The sequence below is a fragment of the Rhinopithecus roxellana genome, chromosome 17, assembly GCF_007565055.1.
Source record: "Rhinopithecus roxellana isolate Shanxi Qingling chromosome 17, ASM756505v1, whole genome shotgun sequence".
Taxonomy (NCBI): domain Eukaryota; kingdom Metazoa; phylum Chordata; class Mammalia; order Primates; family Cercopithecidae; genus Rhinopithecus; species Rhinopithecus roxellana.
This window is the reverse complement of record NC_044565.1, coordinates 106,359,326-106,374,355: the sequence shown is the minus strand read 5'-3', so window position 1 is coordinate 106,374,355 and position 15,030 is coordinate 106,359,326. Positions and strand designations below refer to the sequence as shown.

The 15,030-nt window shown below is 39.6% G+C and overlaps 1 protein-coding gene across 1 annotated transcript in view; it reads right to left on the bottom strand.

The window, feature by feature from the left end:
• Positions 1-11,139: 11,139 nt before the first annotated feature.
• The window catches only part of LOC104666749 (sulfotransferase 1C2-like), a 30,573-nt gene continuing 26,682 nt past the window's right edge, over positions 11,140-15,030 (bottom strand). Inside the window, exons 6-7 of the mRNA XM_010368880.2 lie at positions 12,902-13,076; positions 11,140-11,486 (exon numbers count right to left, since the gene is read on the bottom strand). Coding sequence (XP_010367182.1) covers positions 11,374-11,486; positions 12,902-13,076 — 288 coding nt within the window. The 3' untranslated portion in view covers positions 11,140-11,373. The remainder of the gene's footprint in view (positions 11,487-12,901; positions 13,077-15,030) is intronic.

The following is a 15,030-nucleotide window of genomic DNA, read 5'->3' as shown; positions in this document are numbered from 1 at the left end:
ATGGGAGTCTAAGTCTTATTGTGAGTCTCTAAGGACTTGCTTTATGAATCTGGGTGCTCCTGTATTGGAGGCATATATATTTAGGAGAGTTAGCTCTTCCTGTTGAATTGATCCCTTTACCATTATGTAATGGCCTTCTTTGTCTCTTTTGATCTTTGATGGTTTAATGTCTGTTTTATCAGACACTAGTATTGCAACCCCTGCTTTTTTTTGTTCTCCATTTGCTTGGTAGATCTTCCTCCATCCCTTTATTTTGAGCCTATGTATGTCTCTGCATGTGAGATGGGTCTCCTGAATACAGCAGACTGATGGGTCTTGACTCTTTATCCAGTTTGCCAGTCTGTGTCTTTTAATTGGAGCATTTAGTCCATTAACATTTAAGGTTAATATTGTTATGTGTGAACTTGATCCTGCCATTATGATATTAACTGGTTATTTTGCTCGTTAGTTGATGCAGTTTCTTCCTAGCCTCGATGGTCTTTACCTTTTGGCATGTTTTTGCAATGACTGGTACTGGTTGTTCCTTTCCATGTTTAGTGCTTCCTTCAGGGTCTCCTGTAAGGCAGGCCTGGTGGTGACAAAATCTCTAAGCATATGCTTATCTGTAAAGGATTTTATCTCTCCTTCACTTATGAACCTTAATTTGGCTGGATATGAAATTCTGGGTTGAAAATTCTTTTCTTTAAGAATGTTGAATATTGGTCCCCACTCTCTTCTGGCTTGTAGAGTTTCTGCCGAGAGAACTGCTGTTAGCCTGATGGGCTTCCCTTTGTGGGTAACCTGACCTTTCTCTCTGGCTGCCCTTAACATTTTTTCCTTCATTTCAACTTTGGTGAATCTAGCAATTATGTGTCTTGGAGTTGCTCTTCTGGAGGAGTATCTTTGTGGTGTTCTCTGTATTTCCTGAATTTGAATGTTGGCCTGCCCTACTAGGTTGGGGAAGTTCTCCTGGATGATATCCTGAAGAGTGTTTTCCAAGTTGGTTCCATTTTCCCCCTCACTTTCAGGCACCCCAATCAGACGTAGATTTGGTCTTTTTACATAATCCCATACTTCTTGCAGGCTTTGTTCATTTCTTTTTCTTCTTTTTTCTTTAGGTTTCTCTTCTTGCTTCATTTCATTCATTTGATCCTCAATCGCTGATACTCTTTCTTCCAGTTGATCGAGTCGGTTACTGAAGCTTGTGCATTTGTCACGTCTTTCTCGTGTCATGGTTTTCATCTCTGTCATTTCGTTTATGGCCTTCTCTGCATTAATTATTCTAGTTATCATTTCTTCCACTCTTTTTTCAAGATTTTTAGTTTCTTTGCGCTGGGTACGTAATTCCTCCTTTAGCTCTGAGAAGTTTGATGGACTGAAGCCTTCTTCTCTCATCTCATCAAAGTCATTCTCCGTCCAGCTTTGATCCGTTGCTGGCGATGAGCTGCGCTCCTTTGCAGGGGGAGATGTGCTCTTATTTTTTGAATTTCCAGCTTTTCTGCACTGCTTCTTCCCCATCTTTGTGGTTTTATCTGCCTCTGGTCTTTGATGATGGTGACGTACTGATGGGGTTTCGGTGTGGGTGTCCTTCCTGTTTATTAGTTTTCCTTCTAACAGTCAGGACCCTCAGCTGTAGGTCTGTTGGAGATTGCTTGAGGTCCACTCCAGACCCTGTTTGCCTGGGTGTCAGCAGCAGAGGCTGCCGAAGATAGAATATTGCTGAACAGCGAGTATATCTGTCTGATTCTTGCTTTGGAAGCTTCCTCTCAGGGGTGTACTCCACGTGTGAGGTGTGGGGTGTCGATCTGCCCCTAGAGGGGGATGTCTCCCAGTTAGGCTACTCAGGGGTCAGGGACCCACTTGAGCAGGCAGTCTGTCAGTTCTCAGATCTCAACCTCCATGTTGGGAGATCCACTGCTCTCTTCAAAGCTGTCAGACAGAGTCTTTTGCATCTGCAGAGGTTTCTGCTGCTTTTTTTGTTGTTGTTGTTTAGCTGTGCCCTGTCCCCAGAGGTGGACTCTACAGAGACAGGCAGGCCTGTTTGAGCTGCTGTGACCTCCACCCAGTTCGAGCTTTCCAGTGGCTTTGTTTACTTACTTAAGCCTCAGCAATGGCGGGCGCCCCTCCCCCAGCCTCGCTGCTGTCTTGCTGTTAGATCGCAGACTGCTGTGCTAGCAATGAGGGAGGCTCCGTGGGCGTGGGACCCTCCTGGCCAGGTTTGGGATATAATCTCCTGGTGTGCCTGTTTGCTAAGACCCGTGGTAAAGCGCAGTATTGGGGTGGGAGTTACCCAATTTTCCAGGTGTTGTGTGTCTCAGTTCCCATGTCTAGGAAAAGGGATTCCCTTCCCCCTTTGGCTTCCCATGTGAGGCGATGCCTCGCCCCGCTTCAGCTCTTGCTGGTCGGGCTGCAGCAGCTGACCAGCACCGATTGTCTGGCAGTCCCTAGTGAGATGTACCCAGTACCTCAGTTGAAAATGCAGAAATCACCTCTCTTCTGTGTCGCTCGCACTGGGAGATGGAGACTGGAGCTGTTCCTATTCGGCCATCTTCGCCTCCCCTTTTTAGACCATATAGGATAACTTCTTGATGTTGCCATAACATTTATAAACTGTCATGGTGATGGTGGGAGTGCAGCAGTGAGGATGACCAGAGGTCACTCTCATCACCATTTTGGGTTTGGTGAGTTTTAGCCAGCTTCTTTACCGCAAACTGTTTTATCAATAAGGTGTTTATGACCTATCTTTTGCTGACCTCCTATCTCATCCTGTGACTTAGAATGCCTTAGCTGTCTGGGAATGAAGCCCAGCAGATGTCTGCCTCATTTTACCTAGCCCCTATTCAGTATGGAGTTGTCCTGATTTACATACCTCTGACATATTTTCCCTGTCCCTTTTATAAGAGAACCCTTAATCCTAAGGGTTGTAGAGGGATGAAGATGCAGTCTTCTGTAACTTTTTCAGATTAAGTAGAGGTGATGATTTTCCTACCTAACCATTAGGGTCTGTTGTATTCGGGGTAGAGAGGAACTCAGTCAGAAAGTATCAGTATGGCAGGTACCATTCATGACTCTTTGAGTTCTGACAAGAGGTGATATCTGGAATATTAAGAAATATTCAATTAAAGAAAACATTCAGGAAGCTTATCCTGCATTCCTATACAAAGAGCACAACAGCAATATATTCCACAGGAGTAAAGCAAAATAAGCAAAACTATCCCAAGTAAACTAAATTAGAAGGCTTTCAATGAAATGGGCAACTGTTGGGACTAAACTGATACAGGATTGCTAGCTGATTGCAATGTGCCCAGAATTAGAATACTGATCTGGATTTTTGCATTACCTATCCTTCTTGTTTCTTCTGAGCAGCAGTCAGAGACCAATGGTTGGTTCACAAGAATAGGCAGGGTTAGCCTAAATTGCAGAAACAACTTTAAAAACAACTGATCAGACTAGAATCTAATAACAAGTGTTCCATAATTCTTGAAATATAATTTCTTTCTCTAGTTTCCCATTTTTACAAAGACATAGCAAGAGCAATTTGATTTATTATACTTGGCCTGATTATTTGCATACAGTGCAGCAAGAATAATTATTTTCTACATAAGCTTTTTGTAAATTGGCTTTGATGGAACTCTGTTCCATGGACGGAATCTCAGATAATACTTTAAAGCTGAGCCCTGCCATGGGTTTGTACCCTCAAATACCTATGAATTGAATAAATTCCTCTCCTTCTGAGGTCTCAGGATAACCTAGGCATTCTGGACCTGTTAGAAAGTGACATTCTTTACTTACTATCAGTCAGAAAACCTGTACAGGTACTGTGTAGGCAAGGTATGAGGCCAGTTTCTCAAAAACCTTTTATTGGCTTTACAAGTCAAGTTTGATTCCTTAATGGAAAGCACACAATTCTAGTCAAAGCCTTGTAAAATAACCAATTTCACTAACTGTGTACTGTTACAAATGAAAGCATATTCTTATTGCACTTATGTAAATAACTATATTACCATAAATTAAGAATACTCACAAATTGTTTTCAAATTCTAGAGAAATTAGTTGGAGAGAAAGAAATATGCTCCAAATTTTTTTCACAGGTATATACTTTATTCAATTGCTATGAGCTATAAATAGCTCAAAAGAAAAGTTTTATTGACTCTGAAAAACAAAACAAGAGATTAGCAAAGTTTTAAACAAAGTTAAACAGATTATTTCAGACTTCTTTAGTTTATGCAGTTAACTCCTATTCTGCTTGATATTCATGAACATTTGAGCTTTCCATGAGTCTTGAAAGTTTTTCCTCTATTCTAATGTCACAATCTTCAAAGTTATCAGACACCTGCATTCAAGAACACTTGTTAGAGTCCCATAGCTGATTATAAACCACCTTTTAAAGATGATCGAAACAAGACAATTGTCTGTGGATGACAAAACATCTTAGAATAACCACAGTCAAAAACACGATTGACAAAGAAATTTGGTTATCTCTGTGGCATACAATGATTTAATGCATCAATTATTTATAACTTATGCTGTCATATTAGAATTATACGTGTTTCTTATAATTTTGGAGCACATACCAATAACATATTTATGCAAATATAGCCCAAAGAAAGCCAAACACCATTTCATATTTGACAGTGTTTCCTGTATGATTTTTATACAAAATAAGCTAAATGTCATGGTTACATTAGTGCATTATTGATGTCTAACTCAATTCTTAATAAAACCTTAGAGCCAAAGTATCCAATTTTAATTAATTTGACCATAAGGTAAGATTTTTATAATCCTTTATAATCTTTTACAATTTTTTGTTAAAGACTATATCATAATTAGGTTTTTGCTCTAAGAAAAACCTGTTATGCTTTTATTCCAATGTTGAATTACAGAAAAACTGAAGAATACCCCTTTAACTTTAGCCAATATGTTCACACACAGAATTTGTTTTACAAGATTAATTTTTCACAAACCTTCCACAACTTCGTTAAACCTTTAGCTATATCTTGACTTAAAACAATCCTTTAACCCTTTAGGCAAAAAAAAAAAAAAAAAAAAAAAAAAATCCACATTCCTATGCCTTCTTATAATCTTCTACCAAAAGTATTAATATATTCTACTTTCCTTACACGCCTTGCATATAGATTGTTTCTTCAGTAGTCTGAGTTACATGTTACAACATTAACTCTTAGCAACTTTTACTTTTGGTGGAAACCTTGGTAAGTTTGGGATTTTAATCATGTACTGGCTGTGGAGTCTAGCCTAGGACACACCAGGCAAAAGTGCAGACAAAGCCTTCTCTTTCCAGCATCTAACTCCACGTGTCCCTTACCTAGCTGTAAAGCATGCAAGTTGTACTGTTAAGAGTCATAGTGGCATTTTTGAAGCATTTAGGAAGCCTAATCATTAAATTGGGCATTTTTGCATAAATTCGCTTTCATAAATTCTTTTATGACTTACACAGGCCATGTAAGATATATTTAGACTTTCTGACTTGTGTAAACATCCCTCTTTTTAAACAACCAGTCATTTTACTTTAGGACAAGAATTTACCATACAAGATCTTTTCTTATATAAATTGTTGCAGGAAGTCAGGGACCCTGAACAGAGGGACTGGCTGGAGCTGTGGCAGAGGAACATAAATTGTGAAGATTTCATGGACATTTAACAGTTCCCAAATAATACTTTTTTTTTTTTTTTTTTTTTTGAGATGGAGTCTAGCTCTGTCACCTGGGCTAGAGTGCAGTGGCCGGATCTCAGCTCACTGCAAGCTCCGCCCCCTGGGTTTATGCCATTCTCCAGCCTCAGCCTCCCGAGTAGCTGGGACTACAGGCGCCTGCCACCTCGCCCAGCTCATTTTTTGTACTAAATAATACTTTTATAATTTCTTATGCCTGTCTTTACTTTAATCTCTTAATCCTGTTATCTTCGGAAGCTGAGGATGTACGTCACCTCAGGACCATTGTGATAATTGTGTTAACTGTACAAATGATTGTAAAATATGTGTGTTTGAACAATATGAAATCAGTGCACCTTGAAAAAGAACAGAATAACAGCAATTTTTAGGGAACAAGGGAAGACAACCATAAGGTCTGACTGCCTGAGGGGTTGGGCAAAAAAAGCCATATTTTTCTTGTTGCAGAGAGCCTATAAACAGATGTGCAAGTAGGAGAGATATCACTAAATTATTTTCCTAGCAAGGAATATTAATATTAATACCCTGGAAAAGGAATGCATTCCTGGAGGGAGGTCCATCAATGGCTGCTCTGGGAAAGTCTGTTGGGATAAGGACTGAGATATGCCCTGGTCTCCTCCAGTACTCTCAGGCTTACTAGGGAGGGGAAAAACTCTGCCCTGGTAAATTTGTGGTCAGACCAGTTCTCTGCTCTCGAACCCTGTTTTCTGTTGTTTAAGATGTTTATCAAGACAATACGTGCACTGCTGAACATAGACCCTTATCAGTGGTTCTGCTTTTTCCCTTTGTCCTGTTACCTCAGAAGCATGTGATCTTTGTTACACCCTTATTAGTGGTTCTGCTTTTTGCCCTTTGTAGCATGTGATCTTTGTACCTACTCCCTGTTCTTACACCCCCTCCCCTTTCGAAACCCTTAATAAAAACATCCTGTTCTGAGACTCAGGTGGGCATCACAGTCCTACCAATATGTGATGTCACCCCTGGTGGCCCAGCTGTAAAATTCCTTTCTTTGTACTGTCTTTCTCAGCTGGCCAACACTTATGGAAAATAGAAAGAACCTATGTTGAAATATTGGGGGTGGGTTCCCCCAATAATAAATTTCTTTTCTTTATAACTTTCTTTGCATAGCTAGGGGCCATGGATAATCCACATGTTCCAAGGTCTTATCTAGACTTCAATTCTCCCAAATAAATTGAACAAGTTTTAAAAGTCAAATAATTTATAATCCTTTGGGTATATACCAAGTAATCCTGCTGCTATAAAGACACATGCACACGTATGTTTATTGCAGCACTATTCACAATAGCAAAGACTTGGAATCAACCCAAATGTCCATCAGTGACAGACTGGATTAAGAAAATGTGGCACATATACACCATGGAATACTATGCAGCCATAAAAAAGGATGAGTTTGTGTCCTTTGTAGGGACATGGATGCAGCTGGAAACCATCATTCTCAGCAAACTATCACAAGAACAGAAAACCAACACCGCATGTTCTCACTCATAGGTGGGAACTGAAAAGTGAGATCACTTGGACTCAGGAAGGGGAACATCACACACCGGGGCCTATCATGGGGAGGGGGGAGGGGGGAGGGATTGCATTGGGAGTTATACCTGATGTAAATGACGAGTTGATGGGTGCTGACGAGTTGATGGGTGCAGCACACCAACGTGGCACAAGTATACATATGTAACAAACCTGCACGTTATGCACATGTACCCTAGAACTTAAAGTATAATAATAATAATAAATAAATAAAATTTAAAAAAAGTCAAATAAGCAGTTTATGACCTGAAAGCATTTAATAAACTTAATATTTGACCTGAAAAAATTAGACCAAATGTTTACATTTTTGAGGATATTTATATTTTACCAATAATTTTTAAAACTGTCTTTATTTCCCAAAGATTACTTAAGTCACATGGACCAAAAGGCATTACACTTTTTACTTTTCTGACAAAATATTTCATTTAAAATCTTATTATTATATAAAGCAATTAATTAAAACTCTTTCATATATAAACATCACACAGATAATACATATAAATACACAGACAAAAGATAAAGGATCATCCTCTAAGCCAAGAATTGTACCCTGAACCTGGGCTACCATTGTAAAAAGAGAAAGCATGGCCCCATGGTTACAAGGGCAAGCTCCCAAGGACATACAAGACAAGAGGGAAACCTCGTACAGTTTTTTCAGGGATCTGCAGCAAAGTTTGTAACTGATCAGTTTGCTGGGCCATCTTGAAAAGTGGGCTTACAGGTGTCCTAAGCCCACATTCTATCACAAGGTACTCCTCTCCATTACAGAACACAAAAAGACACAAAAAGCACACCAAATTCACTGCAGCTTAAGACTAGCTTCATAAGTCCTTTTTCCCATTAATTAAAACATTACAGGAAATATCCAGTGATTTTTTTTTCCATTTATTCAACCAGTTTGCACAGAGAAAGAGAGAGAGAGAGAGAGAGAGAGAGAGAGAGAGAGAGAGAGAGATACTGAGAAAGAGGAAAGCATTGCCTGAGGCAGAGTGGGGAAGGCAAGGCACTCAGGAAGGCCAGAGAAAAGACCCATCCATTACAGCTGACGCTGAAAAGTTCAGGCAGCTGCTTGTCAGTACGGTAGCAAAGGGATCTTTTCCAGCAGTCCCATTTATTGGGAGATCCCGCTCCCAATGTTTAACGTGGGTTCTTTTCTATTTCCTAGGTGTCTTGGCTGGTTTGAGAAATAAAGGGAAAGAGCATAAGAGAGAGAAATTTAAAGCTGGGTGTCCAGGGGGAGACATTACATATCGGCAGGATCCATGAAGCTCCCTTAGCTGTAAAACCAGCAAGTTTTTATTAGCGATTTCCAAAAGGGGAGGGAGTACATGAATAGGGTGTGGGTCACAGAGATCACATACTTCACAAAGTAATAAAATATCACAAAACAAATGGAGGCAGGGCGAGATCACAGGACCAAGATCACAGGACCACCGGATGGGGCGAAATTAAAATTGCTAATGAAGTTTTGGGCATGCATTGTTGTTGATTACATCTTATCAGGAAACAGGGTTTGAGAGCAGACAACCTGTCTGACCAAAATTTATTAGGTGGGAATTTTCCTCTTCCTAATAAGCCTGGGAGCACTACAGGAGACCGGGGCTTATTTCATCCCTTCAGCTTCGACCATAAAAGATGGCACACCTTGAGGGGGCTGTTCATAGGCCTACCCTCAGGGCACATTCTCTTTCTCAGGGATGTTCTTTGCTGAGAAAAAGAATTCTGTGGTATTTCTCCTATTTGCTTTTGAAAGAGGAGAAATATAGCTCTGTTCCAGTCAGGCTCACTGGTGGCCAGTTCAAAGTTACCTCTCTTGTTTCCTGAACATCGCTGTTATCCTGTTCTTTTTGCAAGATGCCCAGATTTCATGTTGTTCAAACACACATGCTCTACAAAAAATTTGTGCAGTTAACACAATCATCACAGGGTCCTGAAATGACATTCATCCTCCTCAGCTTAAGTGTCCGTGAAATCTTCACAATTTATGTTCAGAGATTGCAGTAAATACAGGCATAATCAATTATAAAAGTATTAATTTGGGGAACTAATAAATGTCCATGAAATCTTAACAATTCATGTTCTTCTGCTGTGGCTTCAGCCGGTCCCTCCGTTTGGGGTCCCTGACTTCCTGCGACACCCATTAGCTCTCAAGTTTCGTCTTTTAGGGAGGAAAAAGCTCTCCATGTCCCATGGTCCTGTCCACGCCTAATCCTGTCACCTATAACCATTAGCAAGCAGTGCAAGGCAGATTAATCCGATGAGAATAGCAGTTAACATCCCATAGTGCCAAACCTGTTCTTAGCTGAAAGGGACTTTACCAAGAGGGCCCTCTAAACCCCTAAGTTGGACCTCTAACCCAAGGTCAGTCAATTGTCCATGTCTTTTATTAAGAAGAGTCTCTAACCCGCTCTGTCTTAGGAGAGACTGTAACTCCCCTAAGTTGGGCCTCTAACCCAATCCCATCCTTTACCTAGCTACCGCACCACTTATCCAAAGTTGGCCAATCAGTGCTGCAGTCTATTTCCTTTAGATATGAGGGGTCTTCACAGTATCATCCCTTTAAGGTTAGCCAGAAAGATTTTACTGGAGCCCATCACTTACCAAAAGTTAAGTCATTGAGTTGGTGGTTTCGGCACTATTGTCGCTTCCATGGTTGCCAGAAAGATGTTACAGGAAAGGGGTATTGATCCAGATCCCCAGAGAGGGTTCTTGGATCTTGCACAAGAAAGAATTCAGGGCGAGTCCATAGAATAAAATGAAAGTAAGTTTATTAAGAAAGCAAAGGAATAAAGAATGGCTACTCCATAGAGCAGGGCCAACAACTGCTGGTTGCCCATTTTTATGGTTATTTCTTGATTACATGCTAAACAATGGGTGGATTATTCATGCCTCCCCTTTTTAGACCAATAGGGTAACTTCTTGATGTTGCCATGGCATTTGTAAACTGTCATGGTGCTGGTGGGAGTGTATTAAGGCGCTGGTGGGAGTGTAGTGAGGACGACCAGAGGTCACTCTCGTGGTCATCTTGCTTTCAGTGGGTTTCAGCCGGCTTCTTTACTGCAAGCTGTTTTATCAGTAAGGACTTTATGACCTGTATCTTGTGCCAATCTCCTATCTCATCCTGTGACTCAGAATGCCTCAGCAGGTCTCTGCCTCATTTTACCCAGCCCCTATTCAAGATGCAGTTGCCCTGGTTTACACGCCTCTGACACAGGGGTTGGGGGAGATGATAGAGCTTCATTCTATTTTTCCTAAATATTGCTCTGCTTCTTGCTGCCTTTGGGTTTTGTCACTGGAGACTTACTTCATTGGGCCTTAAAGGATTTCTGGGTCTCAGGAGAGACCTCTGAAATGGGTATCCCTAAGGTTTTTAAAAGTAAACTATTAAGTAGGGCAAACCTGAACTCTTGAGGAAGAGGAGACATGAATGTTGACTGTGCTGAATGTGGAATGTGTGCTTTGAGGCTGGAGCATGGACTGTTGAAAAATATCTGAGGCTGCATATCTTAATTTCCACTGTTGCTTTCCTGGGTCTCCATGCCATACAACTTTGTTTATTCTCCTCTTTGATCCCTCTGCACCAACAGTCTAGTGTAGTGCTTACCTGGTAATAATGGCTGTGCTCATGCTGTGATCTTTTATTAGGCTGTACCTTTCTTAGGGGTAAGGATCTTATTCTTATCATCTTTTGGTGCTGCCCATTGCCTGGCATGAATAAGGTGCTCAAAATATGTCTGCTTTCAAATGAATGGGGCTGGAATTTTTGCTAAGTAAGATTATATTGCATAGAACTTTTGCAAGTAATGAAATAATTGTTTTAATTCAAATAAAATTATAAAATACAGAAGGAGGATATATAAATGGAACAGAAATGATTAAATATGTTGTATATATATTACATGTTGAGATATTGAAATTCACCTAAACCCTAAAAATCTGTGGAGAAGGGAGAAAAACACAAAGCATAATAATTATATAACAAGTCAGATTGTGGTAATCCAAAAAGCAGATCAGAAATTCAAGGATAAAGAATGTTCATGCCTTTGTTTAAAAACTCTTACGCTGAGTCAGACAAACCATTGGTGGTATTTGGAAACAGATTTCCTTTTCACTTTACAGAGGCTAGGGAGAGAATAAGTTTTATCCTCTTGCTGTGTTTATTAGAGTCCCATGCAAAATGACAGTGAAGTGTCAGCCATATTTTTCTCATGGTATTCATTAAATTGCTTGTTCTGAGCTTCAGTGAACTGATTTTTCCAATCTCCCACAACTCCTGTGAAGAGTAATATAGAGCATATTCAATGATATTTTCATAAACGTTTACCATTTTGGATTTAGATAATCTCATGCCTCTCAATACTTAGATTGCTTATATAGATATTAACACATTGTCCTGCTGACATTGAAGTGAGAAAAGAAGTCACAGGTATGATTACTCCATTTTATAGGTGAGGTATTTGTAAATAGCAAGTTTTGTGTTTCAGTAAAGCCTGAACTCTAGATCACAGGTTCCCTAATTTTCTGCACTTCTCTACTGTACCAGCACTTTCTTAAACCTCAATACATCTAACATTCTATTCAAGTTAGTGAGACCTAATTTTCTTACCCTGTCTTCAGAGGTCACCGAATGACCACATTCTTAGAGTATCATATGCTCCTTCCATCTGTGCCTCTAGTTCAGGCAACATTCTCAGTTGAACACAACTGAGAATTCTCCTTTCCTATCTAAATTCTCATTGCTGTAAACATATCATTAAATTAAAGTAATAGAATATGAAGGAATGGTAGGATTGGCTAACTTTGTTTTATACTTATGCAATAGAGTATTCAAATTTTTTTTGGCTTCAATAGCCAAAAATTTTCAGACAGCTGACAGCAAGCTATTTTTCTTCTATTTGCCCCATAGTATTGAATCTATTTAGGCACTTTGAGCTGTATAACATAATTTTCATGTGTGCCATGTAAATTTGCTTAATTGTCTATGAGTAATACCATCATATCCCTTACCAGTTGGTTTAAAAGAAAACTAGGCTAATTGATTAAATTAGAGTGGATACTTCTCCAATAAGCCTTGGATTTTTGCTTACTTTTTTTAAAAAAGGTATTAGATAATTGTTTAAAAAGTTACCAAAATAAAGAGAATGAAACAAAATTTTTCTTCATTTAAGGAGCCAACCATTGGATAGTGAAGGGTGCTCAATGGGCTGGAGGCTGAATCCTGGTCTGGCTAGACTCTGACAATGATGACTCATAGTCCTACCTTGGCCATTCTGTGAGATGACACAGACTGAGTCACACTCGAAGCACCACCCTCTGACTCCTACGGCCAACCATATTTGCCACCGTCTCCCAGAATGTATTGAGAGGAACACTTGTTTCATGGAGATTAATAGGCTTTACTGGAGAAAGAGTTTTTGGTCACATACATTTTTGAAGCTCTGAGTTATGCAGAGTTAAACCAGTTTCCTTGCAGAAACTATAATATGCTTCAAAGGGTGTAGGGCAAGGTGTGTAGTGTCCCACACTTCTCTGATGGTGAAGCACATGCTCTCAGAATAAAGCTTTAAACAACTCACTTCAGGAAACACTGTAAACAGTGGTTTCAACTAGCTTGAACGTGAGAAGACATTGATAAATTGATATTGTTTATTCTGTTGTCAGAAGAAAGAGAAAGCAACTATACATCACCTTTTCTCAAGAATGGAGAGAGATGATGATTCATTTTAATTTCATTTATGTAGTTGGTCATGGGGTTCTTTTTCATTACATCAAATGAAGTATTATAGACAATTTTGTCTAAAATCTCTTCTTTTAGGTTCTTCCCAAGGAATTCCATTATCTTTCTGATTTCACGTTTTGGATCCTGTTGGGGAGAATAGAAGAAAAGAGAGTTCTCTAACAAAGGAAAAAATATAACAACAGTCAAACCTTAAAAAATTATGGGAATAATGGTTAAAATCTTTTAAACAATGTCAGTTTATGTTTAAAAGTAATTTTGAAATGCTTTGCTTATTAACATATGCAGATCTGTAAATGTCAATTCAACAAATATGGCAATCTTAAAGTGCAGTGATATGCAAACAAGTGTGTTTGTGCCTGTGCTGTAGCTGATGTTAAGAGGACATGCTGAGAATGGTTTCATCTGGGAAGTTTAATATTTTACTGGGAAGTTTAATATTTTACTCACTTTCATTGTTAGCAGATAAGAAGTTATTTGGGAAAAAACATCACAAGACAGTTGAAAAACTCTGAAGACAAAAGACACAAACTCTTGGGAGCTCTATCACCTGAGAAACCCAAGTACTCATCCTGGAAGATGTAGGACAAAATTATATTGCCTTTCTACTGCTGCAGCTGGTGGTCTCTTGAAAGTTCTACCTCCTGGCTGGAGGCCATGCAACTCAAGTCATTGTAGCAACTCATAACAGAACAACCCTGCTCCAAAGAAGGAGAAAAAGCAACAGCTAATTCCACTGCCTGCATCACCCTGGCTAACCAGAGGTCTTGAGTCTGTCCATGTGACAACTTCATTGCTAGCATAACCAGCATTCAAGAAAACCAGTGCACTAAACAAAACTACGAACAAGGACTCCCACAGAGTTCATTTCACCCCCTTGCCACCTCCATCAGAATAGGTGCTGGTATCCATGGCTGAGACACCTGAAGATGGATCACATCACAGGACTCTCTGTAGACACTCCCCAGTGCCAGCCCATAGCCTGGTAGCTCTACTCAGTGGTTAGGCCCAGAAGGGCAATAACAATCACTGCAGTATAGCTCTCAGAAAGCCCTAATCTTAGAGGAAAACAGGGAGAGCACCACATCAAGGAGTTACCCTGTGGGACAAAAGAATCTGAACAACAGCCCTTGGATTCCAGATCTTTCCACTGAAAGAGTCTACCCAAATGAGAAGGAACCAGAAAAGTAATTCTGGTAGTATGACAAAACAAGGTTCTGTAACACCCCTAAAAGATCACACTAGCTCTCCAGCAATGAATCCAAACCAAGAAGAAATCTCTGAATTGCCAGAAAAAGAATTCAGAAGGTTGATTATTAAGCTACTCAAGAAGATACCAGAGAAAGATAAAAACCAATTTAAAGATATTTGAAATATTAGAGGATATGAATGAAAAAGTCTCCAGAGAAGTAGATATCTTAGGGAAAAGACAATCAGAACTTTTGGAAATGAAAGACATACTTAGAGAAATGGAAAATACACTGGCAAATTTCAACAATAGAATTGAACAAGTAGAAAAAAGTAATTCAGAACTTGAAGGCAAGGCTTTTGAATTAACCCAATTCAACAGAGACGAAAAAGAACCAAAAAATGAACAAAGCCTTCAAGAAATTTGGGATTATATTAAACAAAAATAAGAATAATTGGTGTTCCGGAAGAAGAGAAATCTAACAGTTTGGGGAAGTTATTTAAGAGAATAATCAAGAAAAATTTCCCTGGTCTTGCTAGAGATCTGGACATCTAAATACAAGAAGCTCAAAGAATACCCAGGAAATTCATCGTAAAAAAGATCTTCACCCAGGTACATAGTCATCAGGTTATTCAAAGTCCAGACAAAGTAACGAATTTTTTTTTCTTTCTTTTTTGATACAGTGTTTTGCTCTTGTCGCTCAGGCTAGAGTGCAATGAATGGCATGATCTTGGGTCATCGCAACCTCCACCTCCCAGGTTCAAGCGATTCTCCTTCCTGCCTCAGCCTTCCAAGTAGCTGGGATTACAGGCATGCACCACCATGCCCCACTACTTTTGCATTTTTAGTAGAGATGGGGTTACTCCATGTTGGTCAGGCTAATCTTGAACT